This window comes from Rhinoderma darwinii, chromosome 4 (assembly GCF_050947455.1).
Source record: "Rhinoderma darwinii isolate aRhiDar2 chromosome 4, aRhiDar2.hap1, whole genome shotgun sequence".
Classification (NCBI taxonomy): domain Eukaryota; kingdom Metazoa; phylum Chordata; class Amphibia; order Anura; family Rhinodermatidae; genus Rhinoderma; species Rhinoderma darwinii.
Genome location: NC_134690.1, coordinates 238,861,148 through 238,881,872, shown reverse-complemented (window position 1 = coordinate 238,881,872; position 20,725 = coordinate 238,861,148). Strand labels below are relative to the sequence as shown.

General features: G+C 38.6%; 1 protein-coding gene across 1 annotated transcript in view; it reads right to left on the bottom strand.

The window, feature by feature from the left end:
• Positions 1–227: 227 nt before the first annotated feature.
• RFX6 (regulatory factor X6) overlaps positions 228–20,725 on the bottom strand; it is a 105,335-nt gene continuing 84,837 nt past the window's right edge. Inside the window, exons 17-19 of the mRNA XM_075864247.1 lie at positions 20,066–20,575; positions 5,178–5,396; positions 228–409 (exon numbers count right to left, since the gene is read on the bottom strand). Coding sequence (XP_075720362.1) covers positions 228–409; positions 5,178–5,396; positions 20,066–20,575 — 911 coding nt within the window. The remainder of the gene's footprint in view (positions 410–5,177; positions 5,397–20,065; positions 20,576–20,725) is intronic.

Below are 20,725 nucleotides of genomic sequence, written 5' to 3'. Positions count from 1 at the left end.
TTGCCGTAGGAGGTAAGGTAGATACTTTCTCTGTGCAATGTTTTTAATGTCTCAATTCTCCATTCCTGGACTTATTCCTCAAGTGGAATATTGGAAGAAATTCTTATGAGGACTGAAATTTCAGTTTCGTGTGTGAATGTAGTTATCAACGGTCTTTTGGTTTTTCTTTCCTGATATGTTAGTTTCATTGAGCAGCAAGTTCTTAACTTTATTACAGCAGTGTTGAATCATGTGCTTCCTGAAGCAGCTCCCATAAACACTGTGTTGATTGGAGGCAAAGAAGACACCATCTCTCTGGCTTCATTAGACTGACCGTGGGAATCTACAGATCCTTGTGCCGCATATTGTCCAGATGTTCCATACATGCACTGAGAAGTGGAGCCAGATATTGCACTCTGCATATTAGAAGCTGCATATTAAAAGTAGAAGAGATATAATTAGGTTCATATCATAAAGTGTTTTTTTCCAAGATAGGCACAAAAGACGTTCATGGCACCCTTCTAAGGGCATACAAGATTGTGCATTAATTATGTCCAGGCTGATGGCTATATTGATTAATATAAACCCCTTATGGACCAAGAAAATTTTGGCCTAAAGGACAACAGAAAGTTTTTTGTTTTTGCCCCACTGCGTTCTGTCATCCTTAACGATTTTTTATTTTTATGTATACGTAGCTGTTTGTTATTGCAAGACAAGTTACAGATTTTTTTGAAATTATTTTTGCACAGATATAAGTACATTTTCAATTTATATGTATTTTGAATCTAGGAGTTTAAAAAAACCAATTGACACAGTGTACCATAATTGACTATAGAACTTTATTGTATGGGTAATTATGAGTACATGTATACACAGAATTCATAAATATTTTTTTTATTAAATACAAATATTTTATTTTAAAAAATCATATTTCTTTCTTTTGTGGCATAATTTCATTTCATCCATAACTTTAATTATTTTTAACATCTTTTTGGACCCATTATGGATTTACACATTTTAAGTCCCAGTTACAATTTTTTTTTTAACTGTAATGTAATGTAATTTGTCTATATGACATTACTTTACAGACTGTGCATATTAAGTGCACAGGCATCTAAGATATGCCCTAACAGAAACTTATACTGGAGAGCCCTGGGGACTTTTCTTATCGTCAGCCATGGCAATCGCAAGGGGACTTTTCCAGCAACGTGCATGTATGTGATGACGTGGGAAGGGGTTTAACTAAAGTAGAAGGAGAAGCAAGCTACTTCCTCTCCCCTTCCTCCTCTTCTCAGCATTCTTTGGTTTTCAGCTTGTTCAAATAAAAAATTGTAACCTTATAGAATATGACATATTTCTTATAGACAAATAAGCATTTAGTCTCTGATAAAGGAATAGGCAAAATATGAAACCACATCTGAGGTAAATGGATTTTCCATATAAAGTAACAGTAAATGCGCATTTACTGTTACTTTATACGGAAAATCCATTTACCTCAGATGTGGTTTCATATTTTGCAAATCCATCATCAGATCTCAGCCCCGTGGATTGTCTGAGTCTGTGAGGCCAAGTCATATAAGGGGAAAATGAAAAATACCCAACATGACCCACATTACAGCGGTCACCCAGCTTTTCTAGGGTCCTGAAGAGCAAATCTAATTAGTTATATAGTGATGCTATACATGGCAATTTTTAAATGTCGAGTGGCCATTCAGAGTTGTGGAGAGCCCCGTGGGAGCTGAGATGGCAGCCATATTTGTTGTACCTGTATTCTCTTATTGAAGCCACTCAGATCAGAGTAGTAGAGAGCGCTTTAAATTAGGACGTCAATGCCCCCTGTAAGTGAACTCCTTAATTTCAGAACGGGGCTGACGGGAAGGTGGCAGCATATGTTAAGGGGGTTTTGAGGTTTCCAAAAGCATGACTGCTTTCATTCAGAAACAGCACCTCTCCTGTGCATGGGTGGTGTCTGGTATTGCAGCTTAGTCACACTGAGATGATCACCTGACATGGACAGGAGCAGCGCTGTGCTTAGTCCTCAATCGACTCGCATGATCTTTTTTTAATAGAATTGGGGTAGAGTGCCGCCTCATGCTCATTACCATATGTAGTGTAGCTCACTTCATTTCAACCCGCCCCCCCGTACCCCCATATGCTTCAAGATGTCATTCAAAACCATAGACTCCCTATTAGTCGGACATATACTCTATAAAGCATTTATAATATATCCTAGATCAGGGGAAAGCAACCTTCGCTACTCCATCAGTTGTAATACTACAACTCCCGACGACAAGGTTGAAGGACCTGTGGGTGTGACATCACGCTGTCTGCTGTGAAAGAAGCTGGGTGGGAACGATGAGAAGTGTATGATTCTGATTTGTCAGCGTCTTACACTTCTATTCACAACGCCCAGTTGGAAATACGAAAAAAAACACGCCCAGTTCTCCATTTCAAAGCTCATTTGCATAAATATAAAATTGCTCATAACTCGGCCAAAAATGATCGTTTAAAAAAAAAACAAAAAAAACGTTACTGTTATCTACATTGCAGCGCCGATCACATGCAATAGGAGATAGGGTTTTTATAATCTGGTGATAGAGCCTCTTTAAGAATCGTCACCCCATGCACATGAACGTAAATATGTCCATAATTACGGCCCATAATTACGGGCCTATAGACTTCTATTGACTATGGGTACCTTCCCGTTTGCTTACGGGAAGGTGCCCGGGCCGTTGAAAAATATGGAACATGTCCTATTTCAGGCCGTAATTACGGCACGGGCAGGCCCATAGAAGTCTATGGGGCTCCCGTAATTACGGATGGCTACGTATGTGCACCCGTAATTACGGGAGCATTGCTAGGCGACGTCATGGGAAAGTCACTGTCCAGGGTGCTGAAAGAGTTAACTGATTGGCAGTAACTCTTTCAGCAACCGGGACAGTGACTACCACTGGAGTTAATAGTATTAAAAGTTAACTTACCCAGAACTCCCTGCTTCTTCCTCCAGTCCGGCCTCCCAGGATGACGTTTCATCCCATGTGACCTCTGCAGCCAATCACAGGCTGCAGCGGTTACATGTACTGCCGCGTCATCCAGGGAGGTCAGACTGGATGTCAAAAGAGGGACGCGTCACCAAGATAACGGCCGGGGTACGTATGAACTTCTTTTACTTTCAATCGCTGCGGAAACTCTGCCCGAAAGGGCTGCCCCTTCTCTCTAGCACTGATGGAGAGAAGGGGCTGCCGATTAGTGCAGAGAAAATGAGTCTGTAAATACGGGTGGAATACTGGTGACAAAGTACCCGTATTTACGCCAGTATTTACGGGAGGAAAAAAATATGTTCTTGTGCATGAGGCCTCAGTGTGATTAAAAACATGGTTATGATTCATGTGAAAAAAATAACTGGAATGTGACAGTTTCTATTTAGGTTAACAATACGCATATTACCCATATGGAAAAAGTTTAAAGGCTATGTACAGTACACCTTTGAAGAAAAACATTTAAAAAAAAAAATCTATAATTTGATTTAAAACAACTTTTATATTGACTTTCATGAAATATTTTTGTTTGCATTTTAAGACACAGCTATGTATCCTGTATACATAGAAGTTGGTCGTTCCATCAAAGCTGATTTCCTCAGGTCTTGATCCTGCTAATAACTATCACATCTAATTTTATCAACTTAGATGTGATCGCAATACATGGGATAAGTCATCTAGGATTTTTCATGTTAAGAAAGAAGATGGAATATTGTACTGTTGTTGTTTTTTTTTGTTTACTTTTCTTTTTTTCTCTGGTTACTGAGTGGGGGGACTTTTCAGAATAAGCTGTCATATGTGTGTACATGAAGAATAATACTATTTATGGCCATTATTTAACAGTTTGCAAGCTCTATCTCTAATTCTCAGCTTTCTGTGAGCTAGTGGGTGGAGCCTAATGACTATTATGTCTTCTATACACTGCACAGATAGGAGAGTAGAATCCTGCTCTCCTATCTCTATCTATCACATATAGAAGCTGAAGCAGCATGGAGGATATTATACAGCAATGAGCAGTGTATCTGAGAATCCAGCATTAGAGTGAGATATAACACTTAGGCGCTGCATTTTTTGTGCATTGAAGTTCCGTGTGTCATCAGTGTTTGCTGCGTGGCTGCTTGATTTTCACGAATATGCCATCCTTATGACACGTGGTTTTGATGTGCTTCCGTGTGCAGCACGTGATTTTCACGCACCCATTGACCCATTGACCAAAGTATAGGACATGTCATGAGTTTTACGCAGTGGACACACGCTGCGTGAAAATCACGTACTGTCTGAACGGCCCCATTGACTAACATGGGTCCGTGCGACTCGCGTGATTTTCACGTGCGTATCACGGACGTTACCCTTGTTCGTGCGCATAAGGCCTTATCAGGAAGCTGCAGCACCTCTGTGTCTCTTTTTTTACTCTACTTCTGATCCCCCTCCCCTCTACATAGACTTTTATGGGCAGTGTGTTTGTGTCTCTTTCTCTCTCTGCTCCTGCTGCCTCCTCCTACTCCCCCTCCCTTCTCCATAGACTGGTATGGGCAGTGTGTCTGTGTCTGACTCACTCTGCTCCTTCCTCCTGTTCCCCTCTCCTCTCCATATACTTTTATTGGAGGGCTATGCTGTTTCCATAAGTCCCTTACAATTTAATAGTAGTAACTAAAACAGTGTAGCTCGCAATCTGCGTTGTTTCCGTAACTGCCATTCACTAATATGGGACTTACGTAAACAGCGTAGCTCAGCGAGGACAAGAACAAATTATAGTGTACTACAGCCAACTCTGTTTCCTAGTTGTTGCTCTCATCCCCTTCTGCAATAATTCTCATGACAGTGGCCTAAATGTGCTGACATTTTGTACAGCTCCTCTAATACTGTGGATGTCATAATGACATTAACACACCAGCAGGGTGAAAATCTAGAAACTAGCAAGAAACTTACTCACTGTTGAGATATGTTCAGGAAGATGCTGACGTTTCATGCATCACATGATTTGTTCATTTAGACTTTTGTGGGATTACACACAATAGGGGGCATTTAGAATTTGGTAGCTAATTTTTCACTTCATTGTACACATATTAATATTTTAATGGAGACACATACCCCCCTTTTCATGAAAATGATTGATTACCTATTGTTCTATAAATAATTAAAAACATGACTTTGCCTTACCAACTGAATTGCGACAAAGAATAGGTGGTGATGAATCGGTATAGTAGGATCCCAGTTGCTTTCTTCCATTGTCATCTAATATATTAAGTGGATCTTGAATATCATTAAATGAATGCAGAGGTCGAATGGAACTAACACTACTAATAACTGATACATGCTGATCAATCATTGAACCAAGTCGATGAGATTCTGAATAGTTTAAATGGTTTCCAAAGTAACCTGCAAGGAAACACAAAAATTACGAATAACGGTAATTAACACTGATTTTATTTTATATAATGACATACAGGTGATCTCAAAATATTTAAATAATATTAGAGTGTAAAAACTATGGGGAAGATTTACTACTGCTGTCGAAGATTTAGATAGCATATAATTAGACCAGGCAGTCTCAAGATGCACCCAATTTATTACAGCGGTGCACACTGTATGATAAATTTGGCCCATCTTTCTAGACATGCTACACACTTTTCTCTTCCTCATACCAACTCTTGATTGGCTTAGTTTTTGTCTAGTGTATTTTGGCATGAGTCATGCCTACTTTTCTAGACACTTTTTAAATGTGTCTATTGAAGCACAAACATCTTTTAAAAAGTCTAAAATGAAGTGCCCTAAAATGTGCCAAATGGTGCCAAAATGCACCAAAGTTTGGAGCATTCGTTTACATATTCTAGGACACAGATACAATAGTAAATCTGCTTTAAATCTGTATTATTAATGGAATATATTATAGAAAACAATTTTATATACCCCCCCCCTTTCATATGCCCTATTAGGGCATATGAAGGTCCCTAGCTCTAGGGCCCCTCTCTACAAGACAAAGTGGAGGGACATTAAGTATCAGTGTCTCCATCTCTGACTAAATATCAGTGATTCCTGCTCTGGTGGACAGGCCTATCCATGTATTATCGATACAGCTACTCATTTGAAATCTACCATGTAATACTACTCCTATAGTGTATTGGCCCTTACAGGGGTAATGTATCTTTCGCTGCAAGTTCCCCTTGAGATAACAGCTGATTGCTCTCTTCATTTGAAAAATGGGTTGTCTTCATAAGACAACCCCTTTCATTCATTTTTCCCTTTGTTACACAACACACAACGGTAAACATTATAGTTGGCATGATAGAATTTGTATAAAGTTAACAGTCTGGAAATTAGCCTCATTAACATAATTTTCTGTTGATTTTACCGTAAGGCGGTCCTGTCACTAGGACATATAAGTTGAACTGGTTAACTGACCTAAATAGCGCTGTCTTCCTGATTCCAGCGTTGCTTTTCTTTTTTTCCTGGAACCTCCCGTTCCAGAGATATAGCCCTCTGTTGTGTTGACTCCCTATATGCTAATTTGCTGTAGTTCGTCAGCATGGTGGAGCAAGCTTCCCTGCCTCTGATGCGGACCAATCAGCGCGAGGCAACTTGTCGGCAGTTCACGTCCTGTTGGCTAACTACAGCAAATTAGTACATAGGGCACCAACACAACAGTGGGCCATATCTCTGGAATGTGGGGGGTCTAGGAAAAAAACAAAAACAGTTCTGGAATCAGACAGACAGCACTATTCAGGCCAGTAAACTAATTCAACTTATATGACCTAGTGACAGGTTCTCATTAATGGTGAAAGTTAAAGGGGTTTCCCCACGAGAGACATTTATGACACATCCACAGGATATGTCATAAATGTCAGATAGATGCAGGTTCCACCTCTGGGACCCACACCTAACTCCAGAACGGGGCCCCCTAAACCCTGTTCAGCCGCTGTGTGTTGCGGCTGAATGAGGTGTTTTCCGACCATGAAAAACTTTATATGGTCATGAGTTATGTAAACAGCGTAACTCGTGGAGCTACGCTGTTTATGTAAGTCTCATAGAACTTAATAGTATTTACGGAAACAGCGTAGCTCGCATGCTACAATGCTTCTGTAACTGCCATTCACTACTATTAGAGTTACGTAAACAGCGTAGCTCCACGAGTTACGCTGCTTACGTAACTCACGACCATATAACGTTTTTCATGGTTGGAAAACACCTCATTCAGCCGCAACACAGCGGCTGAATGGTGTTTATGGGGCCCCGATCTGGAGATAGGTGCGGGTCCCAGAGGTGGAACCCGCATCTATCTGACATTTATGACATATCCTGTGGATGTGTCATAAATGTCTCTCGTGGGAAACCCCTCTAAGGTACTTTTACCTTGGCTCGTTTTGACCAATGCAACGAGCGTAGATCAACGAGACAGCTCCTTGATTAGCACTCGTTTGCTCCTTTTACAAGGTGTTAGTAAGGGGACGAGTGCTCGTTACTCCGATCGCAAGTCCCCATACATTTCTATAATGTCGGCTGCGCGTCTCCCTGTTTACAAAGGGAGATATGGTGCCGACAACGATAATAGTTTTCACACCTAAAACTATACGATCGGCAGATGAGCGAGCGTTTGATCGTTCATCTGCTGACCGCTGCCCTGTTTACACAGGGAAATTATTGGGAACGAGCATTATTTGAATGTAAAAGGGCCATTAGACAATATCTAGAACAATCAAATACTAGAATTGATTTTCATAACATTCTTATTGTGCATGCTCAACTACTTCTTTTCATTTAAATTAAGTGGAATTAGGGTCTATTCACACTGCGTTTGCATTGTACATTTGGTGTACTGTATGGGCTGGGAAATGCTCCCGTCACATAAGTCAATCATGTCCATAGACTCCTATGTGCCCGAAGAATACCAAAAGAGTGTCCTTTTGGCATCTTCCTTGCTAGTACACACTGGTATACCTTTTATTGTTGTATCCCTCAAGTTCAAAAGTTTGACCAGGGGAGGGGAGAGGATGTGGTTGAAAGGAAGGGGGTTGGTTAAATCTCTGATCTAGTGGAACACAAAAAAAAATCCCTATAAGACAGGAGACAATCTTTCAAAAAGTAAAAAAATTCTTCCTGATACCACTTGGCGATCAGACTGGATCAACCTTCATAGAAGAATTCTTTACATTTACACAAGCATTGATGTTAATTTGTTTGAATAAATTATCTAATCCTTTCACTGTTTCTGCTGTGGCCAGCTCCCTAGGTAGACTCTTCCGCAGCTCCACAACTCTTCCAGTAAAGAAGCTTTATCATCTCTGGAGATTAACCTCTTAACGACGAGCGATGAACAATTAAAAAAAAATTGGACCTGAAACAAATTTTGGGAAATTCGCTCACCTCTACTCATTAAATGTTACTAATACCCAGGCCCAAGCTCCATTCCAGGCCTGACCTGTCATACGTGTGATCAACTTTTAGAAGGTAAACTTCTGTCTTCAGACATTGATAAATATGTTGCCCATCTGTGAAAAGTCAATTCCCCTTTGGAAAGACTAAATTTAGAAGTGTCTTATCTGTTGTTAGGAGACTCAAAATACTGTGCATCTTTTTCATAAATATAGCACAAGCCCCCTATGACTTTCTTAATCCTTTTACTTAAATATATAGTAGAACGCCTTAAAATTTGCCCAAATGTATGTACTATAACGTTTATAGCTCATACACATTATGCATTAAAATGTTATTACTATTTATTAAAATGCTTATGAAAATGTAAAGTATGTAGTCAGCACAGAATAAAACATTTAAAATAGGCTTGATGTTTTGCTAAATTTTGATACTTATTGGGCTATATGTAATTGAAAATTTTGTGAAAAATAAATAAAAATACAGCGTTTCCCTTTTGGTAATTGGTTTCCTATGGCTAGGTTCACACTTTAGGCACAGGACTCAGTTCACACTTAAAAAAAAAAGCAGTAATGTTTCTATTGATGGATCTGGTATTAACCACTTAAATTCCATTGGCTAATATTCAATCCATTATCTGAAACTTTGTTGAGATTTTTGTGTCGTAAAATTTTTGATCCTAAAATCACAGAACTGACCGCACATATGTTGGCTTTCCGTTGAGTACCATAATAATGATTAAAATGTATGATTCATGTTTTATGAACTGCAAAATAACATGCATCATATAAAACATTAAAGGTGGTAGTGGTATGCTTAGACGTTTTTTTCTGTAGTGTAGTATTTTTCTATTTAAATCAATGAGGAAAATTCCACATTTTCACAATGCTGTACTTTGAAAGACACAAGAACAAAAAAATTCTCATTTTCATCTTGCTACCACTTCTTTTTTTTTTTATTTCTCCAATGCATCTAAAATTATACATGAAGCGACTTTCATTAAAAATGTCCTACTATTTTGTGTCTACAGCTCCTATGCAGACCAATGCGTCTACATGGTAACAGACAACAAATAAATACTGCATAGACATATACTACAGACAGGGACATATAGAAGGGAGTAAAAGGGCTTTTATACTGGCCGATTACTGTGCAGTCGAGTGTCCATAGAACGCTCGTTGCCGATAATTGCCCTGTGTAAGCGGGAACGATCAGCAGATGAACGAGTAAACGCTCGATCATCTGCTGTTTGTATCATTTAAAAAAAGTGAAATATTATCGTTGTCGGCAGCACATCTCCCTGTGTAAACAGGTAGATGCACTGCCTACATGATAATAATGTATAGGGACAAGCAATCTTGGTAACGACCGCTCGTCCCCATCCATATCTCCGTCTGACAGTAGGGATTGAGGTTATCTCTATAATGTTTGTTTAGCAAACTAACAAAACAAAATATATGGGGGTCGAATGAAAGGAAAAAGAAACTCACAAGTGACCACGTAGTTCCTTCCTTCTCAATCTTGCATGCTGAGGGACAACTGGCAGCACTTTGATGCATGGGTCTGACATACATCCTTACATTCAATATCAATATCGACTAGGCTACTTCCATATGCCCCATAGACTGCAATAGGGAGTGTCCATGGTTTACTTTGTGTAACACGGCCTTTCCCTAGCTTTCTATCTGGATACATTGTTTCATGTTCTTACAGTTGTAGTGCTGCATAGTACCCCCATAACATCGAAACACATAGTACCCCCATAGTAACTCATATGTGCACTGCAACCATAAAAGTGATATGCATGTTTGTCCCTAACAGAGCTAACCACAATAACTCTCCATAAATGCCAGCCACATTGTACCATGGTAAACTCACAAAAGTGACAAATTGCACACATAGTGCTAAAATAAATGACAGTGCCTCAATAGAAGTGATGCACAAATATCCCTCAATTACCGAGTCAGTTACAGTGCCCCCAGTTATATGACACAGGAGGCAAAGTAATACAAGTTATAATTGAACAGTATAGTAGTGACTGGTTTAGCATGAACCAATAGTAGTTCCCGTAGTTTAATAATATGTACTCCACTTTCTATGTGTTATTAATTTTTATCTAATAATTATAGTAGAAAATGTGAGTATAATTAAAAGGACATATACCACTGCCCCTTTTAATCTTACTTTTTCTACTATATTTGCAAACACACATGAAATATTTCTATAATTATTAGGTAAAATTAATAAAATCTGTGTTTTACTCTAAGTACGTGTAGAAAGTAGGAGTCTATATTTTTGAACTATGGGATGTAGTCTATTGGTTTAAGTTAAACTAAGTTGGTGCAGGACAAGCTGGGGAACATGTAGTCGAAATATTTTTTGTATTATAATATATCTCTGCATTATACATGTAAAGCAGTCAAGTATCCTGCAGATTACTGCTCTGTGTGCAACTACGTTTATTAGGTTGTCCTGACACAACAAATTAGAGACCACCACAATGCTAAAAAGAATAATAATAAAATCGTAATTAACATTGTAGTTGCATGTCTTAGAGGTTTTCAGTTCCATTGCCCCTGCCTACTTTTTGGCAGTACGTTGTAACTCTCCACCAACGGGGTACACTGAAACTATAATGGTTAGTGTAGGATGCAGTTAGGGAGGTGATCATGCAATTGTATGGGGAATGTGACATATTGAAGAGACATCAACATGCGGACGCTAGAAAAGATGTGCAGCAAGGAGAAGGCATTGCTCCATCTAGAATGTTTATATTAAAGGGACACTCTAGGATAAACAAAGTGTCATGCATAGTAGACCTAAGGTGCAGTGCTCAATTCAGAATTTCAAAGAATACCAAAGACAGAAGTCATGCACTACACTTTCAGGCCTACACTAGGAATAACACAGTGTATCAGAATTTCCTGGTGTACCTTTAAAGCCCTATCAGTTTCAATGGTGCAATGGAGCGAGTACCAGGACAGCAGGATAAAATATAAAATCTAGAATTGTCCCGCTGAAATTTGGACACGTGGGAGGGTTGGTGAACATTAAAAATGTGAAAGACACTTTGAAATTTCTTTGTTTCTATGCTTAAATATGATCACATAAAGTTACAGGCCCAAAGGCTGAGGCTGTACTACTGCCATATCCTTATCTCTGTTAGATGCAGTGTTGTCATGGTGACCTTGCATGTACGTATATGTGTGTCCATTCTTGCGGATGGCAATTTCAATCAACATTTGACATGACAACACTTCGCCTCACAGAAATCAGAAGGTGACATGTTATCAGAATTACTCAGTAGTGCAGCCTTAAGGTTTGAGTTTGCATTTTTAAGCAATCATAATTTTTTACATTACACTAAAAGGCCCTTTATAAATTAATTCTAGTAGTTCAACTTAAATATAGTTTTTCTTTTTAGCCCTGGTAGTGTATGTCTTATTTGATTATGATCTCCTTCAAATAACTTAATCTAAAACCGCTACACATGTTGACTTACAGTGATTTGCTATGTTTGTACCTACTTGCCTTGTGTACATTAGATAAAGTAATTAAAAAAAAAGACAAAAGTGAGAGCAATGTAATATAAAAATATGCAGATACTTAAAGAGGCTCTGTCACCAGATTGTGCAACCCCTATCTGCTATTGCAGCAGATAGGCGCTGCAATGTAGATTACAGTAACGTTTTTATTTTTAAAAAACGAGCATTTTTGGCCAAGTTATGACCATTTTCGTATTTATGCAAATGAGGCTTGCAAAAGTACAACTGGGCGTGTTGAAAAGTAAAAGTACAACTGGGCGTGTATTATGTGCGTACATCGGGGCGTGTTTACTACTTTTACTAGCTGGGCGTTGTGTATAGAAGTATCATCCACTTCTCTTCAGAACGCCCAGCTTCTGGCAGTGCAGACACAGCCGTGTTCTCGAGAGATCACGCTGTGTCGTCACTCACAGGTCCTGCATCATGTCAGACGAGCGAGGACACATCGGCACCAGAGGCTACAGATGATTCTGCATCAGCATCGGCGTTTGCAGGTAAGTCGATGTAGCTACTTACCTGCAAATGCTGATGCTGCTGCATAATCAACTGTAGCCTCTGGTGCCGACACGATACAGGACCTGTGAGTGACGTCACAGATCTGCACTGCCAGAAGCTGGGCGTTGTGTAGAGAAGTGGATGATACTTCTCTTCTCAACGCCCAGCTAGTAAAAGTAGTAAACACGCCCCGATGTACGCACATAATACACGCCCAGTTGTACTTTTACTTTTCAACACGCCCAGTTGTACTTTTGCAAGCCTCATTTGCATAAATACGAAAATGGTCATAACTTGGCCAAAAATGCTCGTTTTTTAAAAATAAAAACGTTACTGTAATCTACATTGCAGCGCCGATCTGCTGCAAGAGCAGATAGGGGCTGCAAAATCTGGTGACAGAGCCTCTTTAAATGTCTAAGCTGTTTGGTATTTCCAAAACCTTGACCTGAAAAATATTCAGTGCCCTACTGCATCTACTAGAACTTCTTGTTTGGTAAAAAGTTAATGTGTTACTTTTTTTATGGTGTTATTATCCAAGGCTACTAGATATATTAGTTTTTTCTAAAACCCAAGTAGAAGAATAGGCTATTTACTTCCTTCCTCACTGATGACAGTATTGAACTAATGTACAATTCGTAGCATTCATAGTTTCTGAGCGTGCTAAAAAAGAAAAAAAAATGTTACCGAACAAGCTATACATCTAAAGTGAATATTCTGCTCAGCTTGGCACATTCCTAATAGACAATATTTTGTCACTGCTACCAGGCCATATTTCACATACTTCAGACAAATATTGAAACAAGCACATCCCTCCACAATGACAAGATGGGAGGGTGTGGGTCCTCTCCCTGTGATTGATGTTAGGAAACCTGAGAGAGGAAGAGGGAAAGCCCCCTATGCTATCAGGTGACAGAAAAAAAATTCCCATTAGAAGCAATATGGCTGATATGGGTAGCTCACAGGCAACTATTTCCTGTCCTAGAATTTTACAGAAGACTGCACAAAGTTACTGCAATTACACACAGCTACGCACATTTGCCCTCCAGTGGTCAGAATAAATGAAATTATCCTGTAACTTGTGCAGGATTGTAGGTCTTTCACCTCCTTATAAATGACCAGAGGAAGAGAAAAGAAGCAGAAAACTCAGACTGCACAGGGACCCTTGTTAATGGTTTATAACATCAGTTAGGAGATCGCCTTCAACAGTTTTATAGAATGTGGCAATGAACCCATCCGGGCCATGGTTTTTACCATAAGTTAGAGTTTCTATTGTCAGTTCAAATTTTTCTTTGCAAAAGGCTCTTTTGTGGCCTCTGTGGTTTGTGGAGTAGATCCCATTTTATCAAAGAATTGGGAAAGTGGTTTGTGCTCTGTGCCCTAGGAGCCCCCATGTGTGGGGGAGAGAGGTTTAAAGCATTGAATAGTAATTATGGAAGGTAGTTTGGTCTCCCTGATGACGCTGGTCAGGATTATTGTCAAAAATGTTGGAAGAAAAACTCTTGGAAATGCTTATTGGAATTTAACAGGCAACAAGCTTTGTAGGGCAGTTTACTGAGCACAATGTAACCTCTAGTAGTGTTTGTTTGTGTTGTGTCCATAAAGCTCAAATCCTGTCTAGGAGGGTGTATTTTATGCATTCATTCCCTTTTGAGTCTAGTAGTGCCATGCTTGGTTCCCATAAAAAACATTTCATTAGTACTATACGCACATAAAAAGCACACTTCTGAGATTTACGATATATAGACCAATTTAGATCTGCCTTCTACTAAAAAGGACTCATTGAGGTTCCCAGTAAATTGTTTATATATTATCAAATAAAAGAGAATGGACCACTGCACAGATTATAAAGTTACTTAGGTCAAAAAACACATATGTCAATCAAGTTTGAAAGTTACCAAGAGAGGACAACTTAAACCAAGCTAGGACATTGTGTTGGACCATGATCTTTCTAAACAGTCCTAGTATAGGACAAGTGGGCATCATATGTATAGTTCTTATCACCTGGGTGGAAAAGACGCCAAGTGTCACAAAGCTGCAAAGCAGGGAAAAGTTTTTTGAATATTTTCAGTTTGTTATGAGAGACTGGGGAATAGTGAACATGTATCAAATAATGAATTGAGGGAGAGATTTAAAGTGTCCCCCGCTTGAATTGTGTTAAAGAAGATCCGTTACCAGATTTTACAATACAAACTGCACACATTAGATCTCTTAAACTTAATGAAGCTGGTGTACTTACTTTGAAAATCCATGACAGAATGACTGTATAATGCTTTTTTAAATTTTTCCCATCTGATATTAAAATGAGCATTTTATCAGTCCAGTCTCTATCAGAATGCAAAACTTTCAAAAAGCATTATACGGCCATTCTGACCTGGAAATTCAAAGTAAGTACACCAGCTTCATCATATCTAAGAGATCTATTTAATAATGTATGCAGTTTGTATTGTAAGGTCTGATGACAGATCCTCAAGTCATAAGGTATGCAAGAGAAACAATAACTGATTCTGTTATGCTCCACCTACTTTAACCATATCAAACTCTCCCTATACATTACATATAAAATAAAGAAAAGGCCCTTTGAGACTGCTCTTTCCGAGTGACACAACTGTAATGACATGATTCTGTAGAGGAAGACGTGGTTAACAGGTAAAGAACAGTTGGAAAGTGTTAAAAGCAGGTGATCATTTTTGATATTCTCCTTATGAAGGGGGGTGGGGTGAGTGTGACCCCCATGAAATACAATGAGCTATATTTATTATATCATATAATAATTGTGGAATAATAGGACTTTGGAATGTTGTCCTGAGTTGGTAGTTATGAGAAGCTAGCTTGGATCGGGAGAATTGTGGTAGCAACACAATTCCTATCCTGTAGAGTGAGTTATTAAGAACCACTGGTTATTCCATTACTGTTACAATACGGGAAGAGTTATCTGAAAGGTCTTTTGTTATGTTTATATGTACTGTCTGGTTACGAGTATTACTCGCTATGTGGTCATTCCTCGTTTATAGTGACCTGACTGCTGTAAGTAAGGTTTAGGAAGATTAATAGTCTACTAGATTCCATATAGTTCATAAAAACATGTAAAAAGAATGCATCCTAAACCTCTATGGCAAGTAAGGCACAGGAGACCAACTATAAGAGCCTCACCCAATGGTACAGGGTTCCTGCATTATTGAAGTCTCTACCTATCTGCCTCAGATCACTGCAGGCGGTGCGGATGTACTGAGGGCACAATGATCTGCATATGGTGGGAAATCCCTTGATTCGTGACATTTAGTGTAAAATGTTTAAAGTCCTCAACCTGTTTACTGGCATGAGATTTTCAAGTGACCCCTTTACCCTTTGTCAGAAATCATGCTTATCCACAAAATGGATAATTTCATGGCTGATATGTCTGAAACCTATGATAAATTTGTTCCTTCACTACTATTTTTTTTTCCAACTAATTCCATCTAGACTTTGTTTAATAAATATTGAATGAAAAAAAAAAAACTTTTGGCATAGCACAACCATTTTTAGCGAGGTAAATACATGGCTTATCCCACAAAGGAGCATTACAGTCAAAATCTTGAAGAGTCTTTTCTCATCCTTTAATTTCTAGTGTTAATTCTGCATTCAACTTTATGTGTAGTTTTAACTTTCATCTAAAATGAAATTTAATTGAAGAGGGCATATTTTTGGTGAATACAAGTATACTAAAAAACAAAACAAAATAAAGTTTTCTAACAGGAGACCTTGATTATCCCTGCTACACCTGGTGGATGAGAAAGTACTGTGCAGTATATGTCATAAGCACTTTGCTCCTTCTACTGCATATAATTACTGGTCTTTAGTGCTGGAGCATGATAGTCATGTGAGATATTGCAGAATGTTTTCAAATCTGCATGTATTCAACCAAAAGTAAATGCATCCTCAACATTAATGATGACACTATACAGTGGCACAGTGATTCCCTACAGGTACATGGTATAGAGCAGTAGGCACTCTGGTGCCTCCGTAATTTGGTGGCTCCGTCATTTTGTAAATCCTTTGCTTTACTTATTTTATACGGCTTTTCAATTATATGATATTTTATTCTTTGTTCAGACGGAAGGCTAAATTTAGAATTCTGCTGGATTCCTGTAATTAAAAAGCAATGCATTATATGAGCTTATCTTTTAGACATAAATCTATGTTGTTAAGTCACATGAATAAACTACATACAGAAACCAGAAAAAACACAGCAGAATTGCTACTTACACATGAGTGTAAATGGTGAACATATAGTTTAAATTCAGTACAAGATAAGTAAGGAACTCAATTTCCAATTTAGATTTTAACTGTGAAATGTTTTGTCAAATTTAGTTTTCTTTTAAACTGAAATTAGTCTGATCATTAAGGATTAGAAGAGGGAGAATATTACTTATTCATTACATATGAAAGGAATGAAGAAATACAAGTAAACATTTCATAAAACATTTACAAATATTGTGCTTCCGGTGCTATATTTATGTGCTGAGCTTTGTTCTGGTACTGTATTTATGTACTAAGATTAATTCTGGTACTATATATACGTACTGAGCTTTGTTATTGCGCTTTATTTATGTACTGAGTTTGGTTCGTGTAGCTATATATACAGTGAAGGAAATAAGTATTTGATCCCTTGCTGATTTTGTAAGTTTGCAAACTGTCAAAGTCATGAACAGTCTAGAATTTTTAGGCTAGGTTAATTTTACCAGTGAGAGATAGATTATATATATAAAAAAAATGAAAATCACATTGTCAAAATTATATATATTTATTTGCATTGTGCACAGAGAAATAAGTATTTGATCCCTTACCAACCATTAAGAGTTCAGCCTCCTCCAGACCAGTTACACGCTCCAAATCAACTTGGTGCCTGCATTAAAGACAGCTGTCTTAAATGGTCACCTGTATAAAAGACTCCTGTCCACAGACTCAATTAATCAGTCTGACTCTAACCTCTACAACATGGGCAAGACCAAAGAGCTTTCTAAGGATGTCAGGGACAAGATCATAGACCTGCACAAGGCTGGAATGGGCTACAAAACCATAAGTAAGACGCTGGGTGAGAAGGAGACAACTGTTGGTGCAATAGTAAGAAAATGGAAGTCATACAAAATGACTGTCAATCGACATCGATCTGGGGCTCCATGCAAAATCTCACCTCGTGGGGTATCCTTGATCCTGAGGAAGGTGAGAGCTCAGCCGAAAACTACACGGGGGGAACTTGTAAATGATCTCAAGGCAGCTGGGACCACAGTCACCAAGAAAACCATTGGTAACACATTACGCCGTAATGGATTAAAATCCTGCAGTGCCCGCAAGGTCCCCCTGCTCAAGAAGGCACATGTACAGGTCCGTATGAAGTTTGCAAATGAACATCTGGATGATTCTGAGAGTGATTGGGAGAAGGTTCTGTGGTCAGATGAGACTAAAATTGAGCTCTTTGGCATTAACTCAACTCGCCGTGTTTGGAGGAAGAGAAATTCTGCCTATGACCCAAAGAACAATGTCCCCACTGTCAAGCATGGAGGTGGAAACATTATGTTTTGGGGGTGTTTCTCTGCTAAGGGCACAGGACTACTTCACCGCATCAATGGGAGAATGGATGGAGCCATGTACCGTCAAATCCTGAGTGACAACCTCCTTCCCTCCACCAGGACATTAAAAATGGCTCGTGGCTGGGTCTTCCAGCACGACAATGACCCAAAACATACAGCCAAGGCAACAAAGGAGTGGCTCAAAAAGAAGCACATTAAGGTCACGGAGTGGCCTAGTCAGTCTCCAGACCTTAATCCCATCGAAAACTTATGGAGGGAGCTGAAGATCCGAGTTGCCAAGCGACAGCCTCGAAATCTTAATGATTTACAGATGATCTGCAAAGAGGAATGGGCCAAAATTCCATCTAACATGTGTGCAAACCTCATCATCAACTACAAAAACCGTCTGACTGCTGTGCTTGCCAACAAGGGTTTTGCCACCAAGTATTAAGTCTTGCTTGCCAAAGGGATCAAATACTTATTTCTCTGTGCACAATGCAAATAAATATATATAATTTTGACAATGTGATTTTCTGTTTTTTTTTAAATATAATCTATCTCTCACTGGTAAAATTAACCTAGCTTAAAAATTCTGGACTGTTCATGTCTTTGACAGTGGGCAAACTTACAAAATCAGCAAGGGATCAAATACTTATTTCCTTCACTGTATATATACTGAGCTTGGTTCTGGTCCTATATATATGTACTGAGCTTTGTTCTGGTGCTGTATATATGTACTGAGCTTGGTTCGGATGCTGTATTTATGTACTAAGCTTTGTTGTGATGCTGTATATATGTACTGAGCTTTGTTCTGGTGCTGTATATATGTGCTGATCCTGGTTCTGGTGCTGTATTTATGTACTGAGCTTGGTTTTGGTTCTGTATTTATGTACATTGCCTGGTTTTGGTATTGTATTTATGTACTGAGCTTAGTTCTGTTCAAACTAGAAACATTATGCAAAGTACATAAACTATAGAAAATGGTAAAAGGTTATTCATTGATATTTACCATGCTTGACATAATTAATGGATCCTGTGAGGTGATAATGTGTATTTTATATTTTTTGTTTGGCTGATTGGATAAAAACGTCATAGTAAATAAATGAAAGAAAATGAAAACTATGTCCACGTCAGTTAACATGATTGCATTACAGTACCTAAACCAGTGATCGTCAATGTACCACATTATGGTATCATATGAGGCACTTTACTTTATTCAAAGTAATATAACATTCAGAGTCCCCTCTCCTCCTTGACATGTATTGTCACTCTCTATTATAGACTATGAGAGACACAGTGAGCATACTCAGATGTTTCCATTTTTCTCATTTAGTATGATGGAAGGTAAGGAAGGATGTGTGGCTTTCTTTCTGCTACAAATTAAGTACACATATAGCTAAGTAGGACTCTGTGTGACATAGAATAGTCTATGTACACAGGGCAGTGAGCATGGAAGAATGGCTGCAAGTTGCCCACCTTTTCATGATATTTTATTTCCACACAACCTCCCTATTATACAGACTTTCCTTACTGTTTATTAAAATACCAAGTATTTTTAAGTTACTGTAATGAACACAAAACTTGCTACGCTAGCTAAAACTGAACAGACATTCCACGGTACTTTACACATGTGAACAATGCAAAGAAAAAATCCAATTTGAGTAATTTCCCATGTAGTGTACTTTCCCCACACCCAGTCAACTATGATGAATATGTTCCCCTTAGGTTATGTTTGTTATTATTTAGTAAGAAAAAAGAAGGTAGGCAGTACTCAAAGGGTGAGAATAAATCATCAGTGGTTTATTCCACGGTGCGATGTTTTGGACTGTGTAAGCCTTTATCAAGCATACTTACACAGGCCGAAACGTTGAACCCTGGAATAAACTACTGGTGATTTATCCTTACCCTTTGAGTGCTGCCTACCTTCTTTTTTTCTGCTATACGTTTGTGGGGAAGATTGGGACCACCATGCCCCTGGTTTGGCGTGCACCATAAAGATTTAAAAGGAACTAAGAGGAGTGTAAAAATGCCTATGTCAGTAATAAGATTAATAGGTGGGGTAAAACACATTATTAAACATTGTATACAATACCATTGGATGTGTTTGAAGAATATGTTCCACCTTGACAGTTTCCAGAAGCAGCACCATTTAAGAAATTGAATCCACTTGAATTAAAGAATTGCATGCCTTGTAGTTCTTGTGGATTTGATGACCCGTAGTTTGATGATTGGCGGGTACTAAATGGAGTCACTGCACAACTGCTGGTAAAATAATCCCGTGTTACTTGTTGGTCGTTTAACTGTGGGTATCTACTCTGATCCAGCCTATGTTGAAAGTTCCCAGAAGCAGACTGAGCATGAGCTCTGAACATGGCCTGATAGTTAGAACCATTTCCAAAGTAGTTCTGGTTAGGTTCAGAAAGATTGTGGTAAAGTGGCTCAGAAAATGAAGAAACCTGAGAATGAGCTGTTAATCCTGCGCTCACACTGGAGGGCCTCAAAACCATTGGTCCTTGGTTTATAACACTTCCTCGGTTAAGTATGGCAGGTGACATCGGTGGTGTCATAAGATGAGCTGTGCTTTGAGATACCTCCATCTGATCTACAAAAATACAAATTTTACATGGAAATTTAATTCACTGATTCAAGAAATTAAATAGTTAATTAAATAGTTAATTAAATAGTTAACTAGGTTGAAAATAGACATAAGCCTGACATGTTCAACTTCTCTAAGAGCTAGCAGTTTGGTCTA